The 19,509-nt window shown below is 46.4% G+C and overlaps 1 protein-coding gene across 1 annotated transcript in view; it reads right to left on the bottom strand.

The window, feature by feature from the left end:
- Positions 1–16,395, bottom strand: part of mlf1 (myeloid leukemia factor 1) — a 42,554-nt gene extending 26,159 nt beyond the window's left edge. The window contains exon 1 of the mRNA XM_084331833.1: positions 16,263–16,395. Coding sequence (XP_084187959.1) covers positions 16,263–16,373 — 111 coding nt within the window. The 5' untranslated portion in view covers positions 16,374–16,395. The remainder of the gene's footprint in view (positions 1–16,262) is intronic.
- Positions 16,396–19,509: the final 3,114 nt, after the last annotated feature.

Consider the following 19,509-nt stretch of genomic DNA (forward strand, 5'->3'; position numbering starts at 1 on the left):
CGACGCCCCGCGGCCAATTATATCTCCGAGAGGCATCTATGAACTAATAAATGCCGGTTGCAATTTAGGCCTGTGGGCAGTATTTTTAGCAGCGCTGAGCGCGGACCCGCTGGTCATTAACACATTATTTTAGGCTGCCTGTAATTTTAGCTACTGCAGCTTCGGGTTTAGATTATTTATCTCTCTCTCTCTCTCTCTCTCTCTCTCTCTCTCTTTGTCCCCCTTTCCCTCTCCTCCCATTAGTTATAGTGTTGTAGTAGCTAGTACTTGAGTCCAGCACTCGTGACTCGACTTGGACTTGAGCACTGATGACTCGGACTTGGACTTTGACTCGAGCATTGACTCGGAAGGTGCAGACGAGGACTCTGACTTGTTCATTGATAAATACAGTTATTTATATAAAAAAGAATTTAAAAGGAAAGGGGAATAGGCCCTAATCATTTGGCATACGATATTAAAGCATTACATCACGCGCAGGAGTGGGTTATAGTGTTGTCACGATACTGGAATTTCGACTTCGATACGATACCTTGAAAAGTATCGATATTCGATACCATTTTCGATACCAAAAAAATAAATAATAATAAATAAATAAATATATATTTTTTTTTAACTAATTTTGCTTTTGTTGCTGGTTGATTCTCCTCAGCTTCTCTCTGGTACTATAAGAGAAGATAAATATAACACTTTTAAAACCCTTTGTTTATCTTTAGATCAGACATTTAAAAATAACTAAATTATCTAATCTAAATCAAACCCCTCTTAAAAACAAAAACCTGTTTAACCTAGCCATCTATAAAACATCATGCTAAAACTGTGAAACAAACTCCCCTAAAGAAAAAATGAATGCTGTCATAGCTCCACCTACAGGCCTAATGGAGAACACCAGGAGGACACCAGGATGTGAATAGAGGGTGAATGTGAGGTATATCGTGTAAATAAGTTTTGATTGATCGCAAGACTACACTGTAAAAAAAATAGATAATAATAAGTTACCAGAACTTAAAAATATTCAGTTACTGTGCATTAAGGTTTTCAGTTTTCAATCCATAATAAGTTAACAGAAGAATAAGTACACAACCACATTATTTCAACCTAATAAAACTATGTTTATTGTCATTGTTTTAAGAACACAAGTTGAGTAGGTAAAAATGGCTTTTAACATGTGCAATGTTCAATGAAATAGAAAAATAAATAATAAAATTTGTTGATTAATCCCACTGGTCACAATGGTGACGTAATAATGTTTTTGTTATAAGGCTCTGCAAATGTTACTGAATGATGTAGCAATGTATTTCCAGCTAAATTGAAATAATAAACAAATAAAGGGTCTCAATTAAATATGTGGTAGTAAAAATAACCTGTGGGAGGATTTCAACAAGATAAATGCGACAACAGTGCAAAATATTTCACTATAATATTTCAAAGCAAAAAAATAATAATAATAATAAATTATAATATATATCATTTTTTATGCTGCCCCCTGTGCCTATGAAAATGCCCCCGAGTGCCTATGCAGGCACGCGTGCCTAGGGTTGCCTACCCCTGTCCTAGAGGAATTCCCGCTTTTTCATGTAGCATGCTAGATAACTGGTATCATGCGCTGCTTGTTGTTTTCATCGTATCCGGGGTATGGGGTCATGAGGGGGTGACCTGATAAACCCCTCCCCCATTTTTACTGATTGGCCAGGGGGTTGGACCTCCTGTTCTTCGGTCTTCCTGTCACGCTGTCGGGTCAGCGCATCACAGGGTGGGGAGAGGGGGGGGGGGAGGGAGTTCCCTGGTCCCACGCCATATTTGGGCAGGTGGGTCATGGAATTTCCCCGGCCATAGAATACGTTACTGGGCGCGTTTCTATTGGTCGTGAGACTTCCGTGAGTTTTTTTCAGGCTCCATGTTGTGGACCGCTGTCATTGTCAAGATTGAGTTATGCGGTGAGTTGGAAACTGTTGTTTTCTGCTCTGCTCTCTATTGCATATGTGTTGAGCTTTTGGTCACGTGGCTCAATGTTTACATATACTGTATCTTTTCAATTATTACTCACAAGGGAGGTCTCTCTGGGGGTTCCCTGTCTCCTCTCTTTTATACAGAGCAGTGTTGACAGGTTTTTTTCCCTCAGACGCGTCGTATGGGACCCATATCTGTGTCTTTTGGCCAGCTTCCTGCCGCTCGTCCCAGGCGGCGTGGAGGGAACGTTATCTGGTTTCTTGTTAGAATTACCATTGATGTGTTTTGGGTCTCGACGTGTACATGGCGCTGGCCCTGGGTGCTTTCAGTGTGGAACCACGCATGGGCTGGCGTGCCTTGGTTGCTCATTATAAAAACGGCTTTTTTTGTACGAGCGACTGAGATGGAGATTTTATCTCTTCTGAGCGCCAGTGTACTAGGTTAGTCTCGACAAACTCTCGCTCATCTCTGGGGGGAGATGACGGAGTAGATCAAAGCATTGGCGGAGGGGTCTCACGCCCTGCATGGGGTGGGCCACCGGGCACGGTGCGTTCATGTTCTGACCGTCTTGGTGGCGCCCTCTGTGATGTTTTAGATCGGCACGCGTACCTACCCCCCTCTTAGGACTGGGGATGGCGGCGTGACTAGGACACAGGACTGGTTCTGGTCGCGCCGGACCAGGTCAGTTAACCCGTTGTCCGCCGGGGCACAGATCTGTTGTTCTGGTGCCCTGAAGGACTTTGTGCTTTTTCGGGGGGAAAATGCCGGGTTGGGGATTGATGTTATGGAGGTGTGTGTCGTGGGTATGTCACTACGAGTTATCCTTCGCAGTTGCTTGGTCCATATTGTGTTGTACCTTGCGCTGTGCTAAGGGGCCTGGTCCGTCTCCATTCTTTTTCGCCCCTCCCTTCCCCTGCTGGGAAGGGGCTGTCGAGGAGGTCCGCCGGGCCCAGGTCCGGACTCGTTCTCGTCGACCTGTTGGCCTGGGTTAACCCCTTCTTGAAAACTGAAACACTTGTACTGCCTGTATAGCCGGTGTATAAACGCGCAGTTGTGTTTCAGAGTTTTTTTCTTGGGGGGGTTAAGGGAACAACCGCCTCCTGTTAAACTAAACATAGGGGGGTGGTTGATTCCCGGGTGTGTTGGTAGCAGAGTCGACTCTCGGGTTTAGGCCGGGCTTGACCCCGTCTGCCTGCGAGTGTGCCCCCACACTTTTCATGACGTCTGCCAATCGTGTCAGCCTTCTCGTGGACCTTGACCTCTCTAGGGGGTCGGGTTTTGTGGAGGCTGCAGCATACCAAACGTCCCTTCCGCCGGGGTGCTGTTTCACAGTAGACCCCTTAGGCGCCTGTCTAGTCCGCAGTGCTCCGGGCACAGGACAAGTTATGCTCTTGGCCTGTTGCCAGGATTGAGGGATCAACCTCTTTGGGGTTGTCTTCCCAGTGCGCCGACTGGCCCCACAGTGTTGTGGGGGTGTAGCCTCTGTAGAGTGCTTCAGGGCGGCGTGCTGTAGGGGGGAAGGGCCTGCTCTTGGATTGGGCCCTGTCCGATACGCTGGCGATGTGGGGGGTGGTGTCACTAGTGACCGTCTGGTGGGGTCTCGATGCTACGGCATCGTTGGCCTCACCAGGCCCCCTTTCCGGAGGGTCCTGGCCCTCAGGCTGTTCCTGGGGCTGGGTCCTCCTCCGTGCTCCGCTGCTATGGCCTTGCCACAGGGTTTGGTTCTTGACCTTTGACCCCGTGCTGTTAGGGGGTGTAACAGGTTTTTTCCCTTCCCGTTCGTTCCCTAGTGGCATGTGGGATGCGCGCCTGAGTGGTCGCGGGTCCTTCTGTGTGAAGGTAAGTCCCACGATCTGCTCACCCTGTGCGTTGAGGTGCTAAACCCTCTTCACACAGTCGGATCCGATTCCCTCCCGTCCCCCTCTAGGGGGGTCCGGGGGCTCGGGTCCTCCCCGGTTCTGATGGTTGTGGGGGGCCTCAGCGGGTACATTTGTCGAGCTTCCGCTCTGCTCAGCTCCTGTGTTCTACTAGAGTGCAGAGCGTAAGCTATACGATAATATAACATACGGTTATCCTATAATACCTATAAGTATTTTACCTGTCTTGAGCAAAATCATGGAAAAGTTGGTGCATTCACAAATTCAAGAGTATTTTGTTTCAAACAAGCTTGCAACAGATTCTCAACATGCCTATAGAGCTGGTCACTCTACTTCTACTGCCTTGATACAGATGACTGATGACTGGCTATAGATAACTCTATGTTGGTGGGAGCTGTGCTGTTAGATTTTAGTGCTGCATTTGATGTGCTGGACCATTCTCTACTGGTTGATAAACTTAAATGTTATGGTTTTAACTCTTCTGCTTTAAAGTGGATACTAAGTTATTTGTCCTCTAGATCACAGAAGGTGTATCTAAATGGCAGCCTGTCCAGTAGCAGAGGTCTAGAGTGTGGCGTGCCGCAAGGAAGTTGCCTAGGACCTTTGCTCTTCTCTGTATTTACGAATGACCTATCTTGGGCTACCAAATGTGCTACAACAGTTCTTTATGCAGATGATTCAACATTGTATTACGCGGCACCATCATGCAATGTACTTAATGAAGTTTTGAGTAGAGAACTTAAAGTTGTGCATGACAGGGTAGTATGTAATGTCCTTAATATCTCCAAGACTAAATGTATTGTGCTGGGAACAAGGCACAGGTTATCTACAAATCCAAAGCTTCATTTAAACTTGTGTAATTCAGCAGTTCAACAAGAAGTTGAAAGTACTAAACTCCTTGGAGTGATGCTGGATTGCACTCTGTCTTGGTCTCAGCATATTAATTATATTGTTTTAAAAATGGGAAGAGCAATTGGCATTTCCAGGAAATGTGCTTCTTTTGTTGCCCGTCCCCTTTTATGTCAGATAGTGCAAAGTTTCGTTTTATGTCATCTTGACTATTGCTCTGCGATGTGGTCATCTGCTGCCAGTGGTGACCTCAGGAAGCTCCAGGTGGTCCAGAACAGGGCAGCACGGTTGGTACTGGGCTGCTCACTAAGGTCTAATGTGAGCCGTATGCATGCCCGCCTCTCTTGGCTTAACGTTGAAAATAGATTGTCTTTTAATATACTTGTGCTGTTCAAGTTGGTCATGAGCAGTAAGACTCCTGTTTTTATACATAATCAGATTGTTTTGAGTAATACTGTGCACGAGCATTACACTAGACTACTAGAGGTTCCAGTAGTGGGCAGCTTGAATTGCCAGGTCCTAGAACCAGCGAGCTGGGGAGATCTTTTATTTTTAGAGCATTAACTCTGTGGAATGGCCTGCCTCGGAACCTCTGCTGCATTTACAGTAGATTCACTTTTAAAAAGAATCTTAAATTGTTTTTAAATTGTTTTTAACACTGTAAAGTAATTTTTTGTTTTTGTTTTACACTAATGTAATTTTAGCTATATTAATTGTTACAGTAGGTTCATTATGCATTGTGTGTACTGACTTTTAATAATTTTGTTTTTTGAAATAGTGATTGTTTTTTTGTGTGTGGACCCCAGGAAGACTAGCTGGTTGCTATCGCACCAGCTAATGGGGATCCCTAATAAAATCAAATCAAAATCAAATAGTTATATGAGTATAGCGAGTGCTCTGCACTGACTCACTGAGGACCCCGTGGTCTTCGCCTTCGGTGGTGAAAGACTTGGGAAGGAGCTGTTAGTATGGCCACGACCCCGCTTATGTAGAGGAGCGGATGTGGGTGTGGCCAGGCGGATGGGTGTGTACATGTGGAGAAAAATTATTCAGTATTAGATTGATAAAGGGATGTGGTTCCACTAGAGTGCAGAGCGCTCGCTATACTCATATAACTATGGTTATAGGATAACCGTATGTTCAAAAAGCTAAGAAAGGGATTAAAAGGAGGTGTATTTCTATTATTGGGGTTAACTTGTGGAACAATGCTGATATACAGTTAAGAATGAATAATTCGCTTTTGGTTTTTAAGAAAATGGTTTGTAAAGCTATTTTTGAAAACTACAAGGGTGAATAATACAGTTTTTTTTGCTATTTTCTTTTAGAATACTGTTTTGGAGTCTTAATTTTTGTTTGTTAAGAATATAGGACAGGCATATATAAGCATTATGCTTCAGTCTGTACCTTTTCAGTCACTGTAAATCAAATATTGTTAAATGATGGTGTATATTGTATTGTGTGAGATGATGACTGAATAAACTACTACTACTATATTTTAGAATGCATAGAATATAATAGAATATAAATACTTTATTGATCCAGAGGGAAATTCGGCGGTATATACATATTTTTAGAATGTATATCCCATACTGTATTTTTATTCTTATTTGTGATTTCCCTCGGGATCAATATCAAGAACTTCTATTCTATACTAAAACAATACCACGGCAAAAAAACTCAAATATCTTTCTTGTTAATAAAAGCACAAGAATATTTTGACGCTGTTGAAACTTAAATAATCAAAAATAATAAAAGTGATTCTGTTACAGCTGCTGAGCTAGAGAGAGAGAGGGGGGGCCCGGGGGGGTGATAGTAATAAAAGCAGACCGTTTTTAATGACTGGGTATCGCGATACCTTTCTAGTATCGGTGTATCGTGCAACCCCCCCTAATCGGTTAGTTACTCTCAAACTTTCTTTCCCTCCTCCGTCTCTCCATCTCTCCTCCACCCCCCCCTTCCTCTCTCTCGTTCTCCACTTCCACCGTCGTCCTCTGAGGCGTCGCGCTCCTCCCCCGGGGGAGGGGGGGGGGGGGGGGGCTACGCGGAGGTGAGGCTCCCGCACACAGGGGAGGGGGAGGGGGCTTTGAAGGCGTAGCTTCCAGGAACCGCTACGCCGGCGGGGAGATGAGAGAGGTGCGCTGTAAAGGTATGCCTTCCAACAACTAGCAGACCATGGGGGATATATATGGGGGATATATATATATAAGGGAGGCTCTGCGACCTGATCATCTTTATGGATAAAAAAGGAGCTCTAGAATCCCGCAGGACCGCTTAGGGAAAGGAAGGCCGCCCTCGCGAATGGACGGGATTCACCGATGCAGGCCGCTGAGGAAAAGAAATATAGACATGCTTTTTTCAAAGAGCGCCATTTGTGGAGAAACCAGTCGCCCGCCCAAAAAGGAACATTAGCTTTTAAGAGATCTGGAAAACGGATCCGAAGGAAAGCGGCGCAGCCGCGCCTCTAAAAGACTGAAGTAGGCCCCCGGAGCCGCTATGTTTTTAGCAACAGTAGCGCAACACGGATCCAAACCGTGCCGCTGCCGACAGTGCGCCAGGCGTTTCTGAGCACCCCGAGTCTGCCTAAGAATAAACACGTCGTTGTTTTCATTTGAACCCGCCTGCTCCTCCTATTTATAAAACAGGCCTCATGACCAGGGGCGAAAAAAGTACCCAGAAATTATACTTGAGTGAAAGTATGGGTACCGTCTCAAAATCGTACTCAAGTAAAAGTCAGAGTATCTGGATAAAAACACACTTGAGTAAAATTTAAAAAGTTTATACTTTTAAATGTACTTAAGTACTAAATTTCTTTTTTTCTTAAATAAAAAAAAAAGTAACAACTTTTTTTTATTGCAAGGGATAGACGAGGGGTCTCAAACTCATTCCATCGTGGGCCAAGTTTTCATTTGATATGAAATTATTCTTCTGATAGCAGGTGTTTAATCAAAGATCCCCGCTTTCTAGTCTTGCATGCACAAGGACCAATGGGCGGGTTCATTTTCCATCTATGGGGATTTGATTGGCTCTTTTTAAATAAAGTGCGGCCGCAGGATTAATAACGTTAACGTTAGTTCGGCCAGAGAAATAAATATACTAATTAAAATGGTTGGACCTGCATGATTTGTACTTTGTAGGGGTGGAACGATGCGACCTCACAATGATTCGATTCAATTACGATTCTTCAGGCAACGATTCAATGCATCATGAAATCTCTTCATTTGACCACGATTCGATTCGATTAATCTTTTATTAATTTTCTATTCATTTTCTATCAGTTAATTCCCCAAAACATTTTGAATACACAAATGTGGCTGGGGGAACTGATTCACTCAGCATGAATGGACTATAGGTCAATAAAAACAATACACACACAAAAAAAACGTTACAATTATTAATGAATTTCGATTCATTTAGATTATAATCGATTCTAACATATTCAAATCGATGCATCAAATCGAACACATTAGAATCGATGCATTTCGATTAGGGATGTCCGATATTATCGGCCTACCGATATTATCGGCCGATATCGGCATTAAAATGTGATATCGGAAAATATCGGTATCGGTTTTCAAAAAAAAAAAAAAAAAAACGTTTTTTATTTTTATTTTACATTTCTATAACCTTTATTTACCCAGGCAAGCAAGTAAGAACAAATTCTGATTTTATTTATTGTCAAAAGTATGCATAATGTTGTGTTAATTCCACAACAAGAGATATGTAATGTTAATTACCTGAAATTATCCCATTTTTTGGGGGGGGGGACCCTGCATATATCGGTATCGGTTGATATCGGTTGATATCGGTATCGGAAATTAAGAGTTGGACAATATCGGTATATCGGTATCGGTAAAAAAGCCAATATCGAGCATCCCTAATTTCGATTAATCGATGCATCGCTACACCCCTAGTACTTTGTAGGTCTGCGTTTTAAAATGTAAGGAGTAAAAAAAAATAAAAAAATCTCTGAAATGTAATTGAGTAAAAGTACAAGTGTACAAACCTAATAATACTTGAGTAAAGTACAAATCCCCAAAAACAGTAACAAAGTACAATTACTCAAGTACTTTACACCGCTGCTCATGACTGACCTGAAAGGTGATTTAAAAAACGCGTAGTAGTCGGACATGACGGTGGACGGAAGGAAGGGGACGGAGGGGTAAGGGGACGGCAGGTAAGGGGACGGCAGGTAAGGGGACGGGAGGTAAGGGGACGGAGGGGTAAGGGGACGGAGGGGTAAGGGGACGGCAGGTAAGGGGACGGAGGGGTAAGGGGACGGAGGGGTAAGTTGACGGTAGGTTAAGGGGACGGAGGGGTAAGGGGACGGAGGGGTAAGGGGACGGAGGGGTAAGGGGACGGAGGGGTAAGGGGACGGAGGGGTAAGGGGACGGTAGGTTAAGGGGACGGAGGGGTAAGGGGACGGAGGGGTAAGGGGACGGGAGGTAAGAGGACGGAGGGGTAAGGGGACGGAGGGGTAAGGGGACGGAGGGGTAAGGGGACAAGGGGTAAGAGGACGGAGGGGTAAGGGGACGGCAGGTAAAGGGACGGTAGGTTAAGGGGACGGTAGGTTAAGGGGACGGAGGGGTAAGGGGACGGGAGGTAAGAGGACGGAGGGGTAAGGGGACGGCAGGTAAGGGGACGGTAGGTTAAGGGGACGGTAGGTTAAGGGGACGGAGGGGTAAGGGGACAGAGGGGTAATGGGACGGAGGAAAGGGGACGGAGGGGTAAGGGGACGGAGGGGTAAGGGGACAGAGGGGTAAGGGGACAGAGGGGTAATGGGACGGAGGAAAGGGGACGGAGGGGTAAGGGGACGGAGGGGTAATGGGACGGAGGAAAGGGGACGGAGGGGTAAGGGGACGGAGGGGTAAGGGGACGGAGGGGTAAGGGGACGGAGGGGTAAGGGGACGGAGGGCTAAGGGGACGGAGGGGTAAGGGGACGGAGGGGTAAGGGGACGGAGGGGTAAGGGGACGGCAGGTAAGGGGACGGAGGGGTAAGGGGACGGGGGGGTAAGGGGACGGCAGGTAAGGGGACGGAGGGGTAGGAGGGGTAAGGGGACGGTAGGTAAGGGGACGGAGGGGTAAGGGGACGGCATGTAAGAGGACGGAGGGTAACAGGATGCCCCTGCTCGTACCGGGGCTGGACACATTCCCCGCACGCTGGAGAGGCGATCATGCAAGGAGGCCGCCTTATGTAAGAAGCCAACGTTCTCCAGGCAGCATGTGGCGAATGTGTACGTGTGCGTGTGCACTATGTACTACACGTACATAGCATACATACATAGTACACTGACCTGCCTTGTCTTGTCATAAAGCATTCGTGTGTGTGTGTGTGTGTGTGTGTGTGTGTGTGTGTGTGTGTGTGTGTGTGTGTGTGTGTGTGTGAGTCTGTGTGTGTGTGTGTGTGTGTGTGTGTGTGTGTGTGTGTGTGTGTGTGTGTGTGTGTGTGTAGGTGTGTGTGTGTGTGTGTGTGTGTGTAGGTGTGTGTGTGTGTGTGTGTGTGTGTGTGTGTGTGTGTGTGTGTGTGTGTGTGTGTGTGTGTGTGTGTGTGCGTGTGTGTGTGTGTGTGTGTGTGTGTGTGTGTGTGTGTGTGTGTGTGTGTGTGTGCGTGTGTGTGTAGGTGTGTGTAGGTGTGTGTGTGTGTGTGTGTGTGTGTGTGTGTGTGTGTGTGTGTGTCTGTGTGTGTGTGTGTGTGTGTCTGTGTGTGTGTGTGTGTGTGTGTGTGTGTGAGCTGTCGAGAGGCACGTTCTGCCAAAACAGATGGAGCCGGCGAGGAGCGACAGGACCACACAGCGTCCGGGAGCGACAGCCGGCACACGCATGCCTCTACAAAGCCCTGACGCAGCAAGCACAGGCCTCAGTCCCCCGCCACCAGGGTGAACCCACAGGCCTCAGTCCCCCGCCACCAGGGTGAACCCACAGGCCTCAGTCCCCCGCCACCAGGGTGAACCCACAGGCCTCAGTCCCCCGCCACCAGGGTGAACCCACAGGCCTCAGTCCCCCGCCACCAGGGTGAACCCACAGGCCTCAGTCCCCCGCCACCAGGGTGAACCCACAGGCCTCAGTCCCCGGCCACCAGGGTGAACCCACAGGCCTCAGTCCCCCGCCACCAGGGTGAACCCACAGGCCTCAGTCCCCCGCCACCAGGGTGAACCCACAGGCCTCAGTCCCCCGCCACCAGGGTGAACCCACAGGCCTCAGTCCCCCGCCACCAGGGTGAACCCACAGGCCTCAGTCCCCCGCCACCAGGGTGAACCCACAGGCCTCAGTCCCCCGCCACCAGGGTGAACCCACAGGCCTCAGTCCCCCGCCACCAGGGTGAACCCACAGACCGCTCCCCGCTCCCCCGCCACCGGGGTGAAAGGGTTGACCGTCAGTAGTGTGGTAGTGAAAGGGTTAACCGTCTGTAGTGTGGTAGTGAAATGGTTAACCCTTTGTGGTAGTGAAAGGGTTAACCTTCTGTAGTGTGGTAGTGAAATGGTTAACCGTCTGTAGTGTGGTAGTGAAATGGTTAACCCTTTGTGGTAGTGAAAGGGTTAACCATCTGTAGTGTGGTAGTGAAAGGGTTAACCCTCTGTAGTGTGGTAGTGAAATGGTTAACCCTTTGTGGTAGTGAAAGTGTTAACCTTCTGTAGTGTGGTAGTGAAAGGGTTAACCGTCAGTAGTGTGGTAGTGAAAGGGTTAACCGTCAGTAGTGTGGTAGTGAAAGGGTTAACCCTCTGTAGTGTGGTAGTGAAAGGGTTAACCCTCTGTAGTGTGGTAGTGAAAGGGTCAACCGTCTGTAGTGTGGTAGTGAAAGGGTTAACCGTCAGTAGTGTGGTAGTGAAAGGGTTAACGTCTGTAGTGTGGTAGTGAAAGGGTCAACCGTCTGTAGTGTGGTAGTGAAAAGGTTAACCTTATGTAGTGTGGTAGTGGAAGGGTTAACCGTCTGTAGTGTGGTAGTGAAAGGGTTAACCATCTGTAGTGTGGTAGTGAAAGGGTTAACCTTCTGTAGTGTGGTAGTGAAATGGTTAACCCTCTGTAGTGTGGTAGTGAAAGGGTTAACCCTCTGTAGTGTGGTAGTGAAAGGGTTAACCCTCTGTAGTGTGGTAGTGAAATGGTTAACCCTCTGTAGTGTGGTAGTGGAATGGTTAACCGTCTGTAGTGTGGTAGTGAAAGGGTTAACCCTCTGTAGTGTGGTAGTGAAAGGGTCAACCGTCTGTAGTGTGGTAGTGAAAGGGTTAACCGTCAGTAGTGTGGTAGTGAAAGGGTTAACCGTCAGTAGTGTGGTAGTGAAAGGGTTAACCCTCTGTAGTGTGGTAGTGAAAGGGTTAACCCTCTGTAGTGTGGTAGTGAAAGGGTTAACCCTCTGTAGTGTGGTAGTGAAAGGGTTAACCCTCTGTAGTGTCCACTGGTCTGCTCCAGTCATTGTCGCCAACACCCTGCTGTTACTCAACCCCTCGGGCCCCTGAGCCTGTATTAGTTAGTTAGTTAGACCCTCATGATGAGGCGCATTAGATCAGAGTCTAACTTTAACAGCCTCGCTGCATTAGGAGGAAGGGGCGTGGCCTGGACGGAGATACCTGTCTGCTTCCTAACACGGCTACCTGTCTGTCTGTCTGCTTCCTAACACGGCTACATGTCTGTCTGTCTGCTTCCTAACACGGCTACCTGTCTGTCTGCTTCCTAACATGGCTACCTGCCTGTCTGTCTGCTTCCTAACACGGCTACATGTCTGTCTGCTTCCTAACACGGCTACCTGTCTGTCTGCTTCCTAACACAGCTACCTGTCTGTCTGCTTCCTAACACGGCTGCATGTCTGTCTGCTTCCTAACACGGCTGCCTGTCTGTCTGCTTCCTAACACGGCTACCTGTCTGTCTGCTTCCTAACACGGCTACCTGTCTGTCTGCTTCCTAACACGGCTGCCTGTCTGTCTGCTTCCTAACACGGCTGCCTGTCTGTCTGCTTCCTAACACGGCTACCTGTCTGTCTGCTTCCTAACACGACTACCTGTCTGTCTGCTTCCTAACACGGCTACCTGTCTGTCTGCTTCCTAACACGGCTACCTGTCTGTCTGCTTCCTAACACGGCTGCCTGTCTGTCTGCTTCCTAACACAGCTGTCTGTCTGCTTCCTAACACGGCTACCTGTCTGTCTGACAGAACACGCTGTATTCCTGTGCAGGATCCTGATATGTAAAAGTATGCAAATAACTGAGATTATTCTTGATTAAACGTTCAAATTAAACTTGAATGTCGACATCTTGCAGCTATACCAACCATTGTGTATTAGTTTATAGTACAGCACAATTAATGTATAAAGCAAAAGGTAATGTACTTCCAGGAAAACATTCAAGAACTGTGATAGAGAGGGGGGTTATATATAATCTGAGGGGAGAACTCAATTGAAACGTTGTTAGTGTACGTCGCACTACCAGGAGAAGACACTGCATCTCCATGTGTGGAGTGAACCTGTGGAACAGTCTGAATGTGGTGCTAAAGCAATGTCCAAAATATGAGACAATTCAAACTGAATTAAAAGGAAGTGATGTTCACGAGGTACAGGGATGAGGAAGGGATTTGACATTCACAGGTGTTTACATTTTAATTTCATTTCTTTCATGTTTTACATATATACTTTTTGTTTTTTGTTTTGCATATATATATATATTTGTTTTGTAAGGTTTTAAATTAGTACACTCATTTGAGTAGGGGAAAAGGGGTAGGATTAAATAAGTGTATACTTCTTCCTATTCCTTTTCGAACAAGTGATTTAATTTCTTGAGATCAATGATTTGTTTTGATATTATATTGTTTGTATTTATTTATTTACATGTTCGAAATAAAATAATAAATAGTTATAGTTTATAGTTAGTTTGTATACATAGAATATACGTTGTGTATTACTGTAGTTTATAGTTATAGTTTATAGTTATAGTTTGTATACATAGAATATACGTTGTGTATTATATTTACAAATCTACTGAGGAGCTGGGACAAACAAGCAGCTCACGTTTTTCTGAATGTATTGTACATAAAAAAAAAAAAAAAAAAAAAAGTGACAATAAAATAACCTGAATCTGATCAGTCGTCATGAATAGTAGCAGTTGAGACCTTATTTAATGATCGTTTTACAGAGTTATATCTGGCTGCCGAGTTATCCTGCTTCTCGTAAAAAGAAAAATCCACATGAAGTTGTCTCGAAAGGTGCCATAATTACAAACCTGCAAAATCAACGTCATTGAGTTTAAAGTGTGAAGAATCAATTTCCTTAATGGATGAGCGACACACGCCGCTTGCGTTGACGTGCAGCGCGGGCCCGGCCGCCCGCCCGAACCCCCGCGCTTCAACTCCAAGGCACCGAAAGATTTACGTCAGCTTGAACCGACCGGCTGTTTTATTTCACACACCAAGATAAACATGACAACAACAACTAACTGGAAGAAGGCCACCAAAACAAACAAATCTTCCCGACGTTTCTCTGCAGCCGACCTGACACAACAGCTGGGGTTCCTCCTCCGGGGGTCGGGCGGTGTGAGTTAGTTTGAGCGCAGAGTGTGTGTGACTTTATAAGAAAGCAGTGTGTCGGTGGAACAATGCACTATAAATAGAGCTCCTCGGGGGGCCAGGAATAGCTGGCCAGAGAGGCCACTGTGGGTGGGTGGGGGGGGGGGGGGGCGGGTGCCCTTTCCCTTAAACCACGTACTCCTCCAGCTCCACACCTCAGTAAGAGGGGCTTCAGTTACACGACCCCTGGAAACATGCCTCTTCCTCCGAGCACCACTTCCCTGGGGCTGGACGATATGGCCAAGAATGATATCACGATAAAAAAAACATTTCATATCGTTAGATATCGATAATTTTATTAGTATAAAAAAATTTATTTAATATTTTTTTTTATTATTTAAACAACAAATGGATGTTTATTTTGCAGCAATTCTTTGTCGTTGCCGCCATCTTTAGTGTTACATCCCCTCACACTGACTCCAGTTCTCAGGCTGCAGCTGGTTTAAAAGCTAAAGTAAACAGGCTTCTCTGCTGGCTGTGGCTCCAGAGGAGTTGAACAGTTCTGGCTCTGCTCGTTTATTTTCGATCTTTTGGCGCTTTTTTGGTGGACAAACCACCGCACATGTGCACTGTGACTCGTGACTGGAGACTAGCTCTGCTAGCACACATAGCCTACTGTGTACAGACGGTTTCAAACTGTATTTTAAATCAGAAAGCAAACCAAATAAATGGACAAGAGAAAAATAAATCTCAATTTTGGTCAGTATTGTCATTTGGACAAGCAAAGCCATTACTTTATTAAGTTGCAGGCAAGAAAGACAAGTCTGTCCACTGTCTTAAAGCTGCCCTGTTGCAGGTCACAATAAAAAAAATATATATTATAATTATATTTATTATATTTATTATCGATTTATTATCGACCATGTTTCATAATATCGACGAGGAAAAATATACCGCGATAATTATCGTTATCGTTTTATCGCCCAGCCCCACCTGGAAGCCTGCCTCTTCCTCCCAGCACCACTTCAACCTGCCTCTTCCTGCTTCTCTGGAGGGCGCAGTGAGCAGGTCACAGGGCTGTGTGTGTGTGTGTGTGTGTGTGTGTGTGTGTAACACACACACGCACACACACACACACACACACACACACACACACACACACACACACACACACACACACACACACACACACACACACACACACACACACACACACACACACACACACACACACACACACACACACACACACACACACACACACACACACACACACACACACACACAGTAATGGTAAATGGTGCATTCATATAACTCTTTTATCGAAAGCACTTTACAATTCTGTTCCTCACATTCACACGTTCACTCACTCACTCACACACCGACGGCGGAGGCGACCGTGCGAGGTGCCGACCTGCTCATCCTGGGAGCAGTTAGGGGGTTAAGTGTCTCGCTCATGGACACATGGACACACTTGGGAATCGAACCGAGAATATTCTGATTACCAGACGACTGCTCTCCCACCTGAGCCACTGTTGCCCCACATACACACACATACACTAGGGGGTGTAACGGTACACAAAAACCACGGTACGGACCTCGGTTTTGAAGTCACGGTTCGGTACGGGTTTTCGGTACAGTGGGGGGAAAGTTTGGCTTTCCATGTTCCACTCAGGGGTGATGATGTAGTGTGCTGCAGTAACTAACTGTACTTGTAGGGCTGTCGACGAATATTCTATATTGAAATTAATAATCGACTTGTATAATTAAAAAAAAATAATAATAATAATAATTATATTAGATTGTGAAAAAAAACAGCCCCCTGGTGGGCGGCGGTCGTTAGTGGTTAACACACCGTTGTATTCGTTCGGTACACAGCCGCTACGGTACGGTACGGTACACACTGCAACGGTTCGGTACGGATACGTGTACCTTTACACCCCTAACATACACACATACACACACACACACACACACACACACACACACACACACACGGCACCGAAGTACAAAATACAACTTAAATACTGTACAACACAGAAGAAGCTAAACAACATGACAGAAAGGGTCCCAGGGGACGAGCGTGAGCCTCATCCGTCCTCCTCACCCTGTGTTCGTGCCGTGGCTGAGCGTGGATCATGGATGATGAGCCTGGTGGTCCCAGCGGCGCTCCCCGCCCCTGGTCCCGCCCCTGGTCCCGCCCCCTCAGGCTGGGCATGGCGTGGGACTGGCCGAAGTGACCCCCGAACGGCTCCGAGAAGCTGCGCATCATGTGACGCACGCGCTCATTGTGAGCCTGGAATGGATCCCTGGAGGAAGAGGAGGGAGAGGAGGAAGATGGGGAGGAAGAGGAGGATGGGGAGGGACAGGAGGAAGAGGAGGATGGGGAGGAAGAGGAGGGACAGGAGGAAGGCAAGATGAGGAAGAGGAGGAATAGGAGGAAGGGGAAGGCAATAGGAGGAAGAGGAGGAAGGGGAAGACAATAGGAGGAAGAGGAGGAAGGGGAAGGCAAGAGGAGGAAGAGGAGGAAGGGGGACAGGAGGGAGAGGAGGAAGGGGAAGGCAAGAGGAGGGAGAGGAGGAAGAGGAGGAAGGGGAAGGCAAGAGGAGGAAGAGGGACATGAGAAAGAGGAGGGAGAGGAGGAAGAGGAGGAAGAGGAGGGAGAGTGACAGGAGGAAGAGGAGGAAGGGGAAGGCAAGAGGAGGAAGAGGAGGAAGGGGAAGGCAAGAGGAGGAAGAGGAGGAAGGGGAAGGCAAGAGGAGGAAGAGGAGGAAGGGGGACAGGAGGAAGGGGAAGGCAAGAGGAGGAAGAGTAGGAAGGCAAGAGGAGGAAAAGGAGGAAGAGGAAGGCAAGAGGAGGAAGAGGGACAGGAGGAAGAGGAGGGACAGGAGGAAGAGGAGGGAGAGGAGGAAGAGGAGGAAGGGGAAGGCAAGAGGAGGAAGGGGCAGGCAAGAGGAGGGAGAGGAGGAAGGGGAGGAAGGGGGAAGGCAAGAGGAGGGAGAGGAGGAAGGGGAAGGCAAGAGAAGGAAGAGGAGGGAGAGGAGGAAGAGAAAGGCAAGAGGAGGAAGAGGAGGGAAAGGAGGAAGAAGAGGGACAAGAGGGAGAAGAGGAAGAGGAGGGAGAGGAGGAAGAGGAGGGAGAGAAAGGCAAGAGGAGGAAGAGGAATCAGCTCAGTGTTCTCCTGCAGGAACTGTGAAACGGTGCTGAGGGATGAGGAGGTGATGCTGAAAGGGGTCCTACCTCGCCGAACTGAGTGGAGAGGAGGGGAGGTGGCAGGAACAAGAGAAGGAAGGAAGGAAGGAAAGAAGGAAGGAAGGAAGGAAGGAAGGAAGGAAGGAAGGAAGGAAGGAAGGAAGGAAGGAAGGAAGGAAGGAAGGAAGGAAGGAAGGGTCACATCATCAGGTTCTGCACATTAACACGAGGCCTTGTGTCTTTGACCTCAACTCAAATTCAATTAAGGATGTTGTAGGTCAATTTGTTCTCCTTAACTGGAAGATGACGTGGCATTTTAACTCGTTCGGTCGCTTGGCTTGCTGTTCATCATTAATAAAGAGGCCCCATGATGGTGACAAACAGTGAAGTCAATCACCTGCGTTCGCCAGTTTAGCGACACAGGACACACTATAGACTATACAGGGAACAGACGAAGCTGTGGCGTCCACTGATGTCACGTGATCCCGACGTTAACCGGTCAATTAATTAATTAATTAATTGTGAATCGGGACGGGAATTGACTGTATGGCTGTTCTCTTTCATTTAGGGTACAAGTCTGTCCCTATGCATATATATATAATATATATATACCATAGTTTTATTGACAAATGTAGGACTAAAAGGCCATGTCAACATCCTGGATCTATGTCCTGGGTTAGGAAATGTAATAGCAGTGATTGATTGATTGATTGACATTTGTATTAACAGATTGCAGAATGGGTACAGTACAGTACGGCTCAATACACACACTTGTTAAGGGGATGCAGACCAGAGAAAGACTTTTGTCTTGTTTACATCAGGGTCCCCCGTTTTCAATTCATAATGACATACATGAGTCATACAGGTAGACAGTAGGCTACTGTTGCATCTAGACATTTATGACATAGCAGATTTACAAATACAGTACTGTTTGTGATACAAAAAGAGTCTGAAAAAGAGAGTATATACATTTGACGAAGAAACTGTACATTGGAGGAGGTGGGTTGAGTCTGCAGAAACCCGTTGATGGTTGACCAATCGAAACGGCTATATTATGGTTTATAGACGGCGGTTTCAACAGCAATAATAATAATAATAATAACAACATATTTGGGTCCAAACTGTTCCCGAGCAACACAATCCCAATAAAACCGTCTATAATAAACCTATATAAACACACTACAATAATATGCAAATCGTAGACAATCTGGATTTAGATTTGGATTGACATTATTAGTAGTGCAAGTTTTTTCTATTTGCGTGGCTACTATAGGTTAGACTAGTGATGACAAGTCAATAACGAAATCACACATTTACAAGTATAATATTATCTAACGGTTATGCTGCATTGTATAATAAACAAGGTTCATCATTATACTCACGAGAAGAACGGGTCCTCGTCAAAATCCCTGAGAAGACTGTTTCCAAACATCCCCGCGGAGCGTTGATTTACTACTAAAATACCGGTATAGATCTCTCACTGGAGGACTTTATATATATACTGTATATAATATGATATGATGTCTCTATTCGCCGGTACAGGTGTAGACAGTATAGACGCGCCTGCTGACTGTCTGTGACTGACTGCACTGTGAACTCACTAACGTAACGCTAAGCAGCGACACGACCAGGGACTCACGTGACCCCAACCCAGCCCTCTGATTGGCTAGTTATTCAAAGACTTACCGTAGTTGGTTCCGTGTTGTGGCGGGTGGCTGCCATGACAACGGCGCACTGGTCAATTTCGACAAATTGATTGATTGGAACATTTTTATTAACAGATTGCAGAATGGGTACAAACAATACAGTATACGGCTCAATACACACAATTGTTAAGGCAGGGGATGCAGACCAGAGAAAGACTTTCGTCTTGTTTACATCAGGGTTCCCTCATTTTCAATTCATCATGATAACATAATGACATACAGATAGACAGTACTGCTACATCTAGACATTTAATTATGACATACCAGATTTACAAATACAGTACTGTTTGTGATACAAAAATAGTCTAAAAAAAGAGAGTATATACATTTGACAAAGAAACTGTACATTGGAGGTCGGGGTAACTGTACTATACTAATTGACGTTTAGTTTTTTTTATCAAAGAGCTCTGGCCTCGCCTTTATCTTTTCACTGTGGTTTAATTAGTGCGCATGTCA

Source organism: Notolepis coatsorum (assembly GCF_963971535.1).
Source record: "Notolepis coatsorum genome assembly, chromosome: 1".
Lineage (NCBI taxonomy): Eukaryota > Metazoa > Chordata > Actinopteri > Aulopiformes > Paralepididae > Notolepis > Notolepis coatsorum.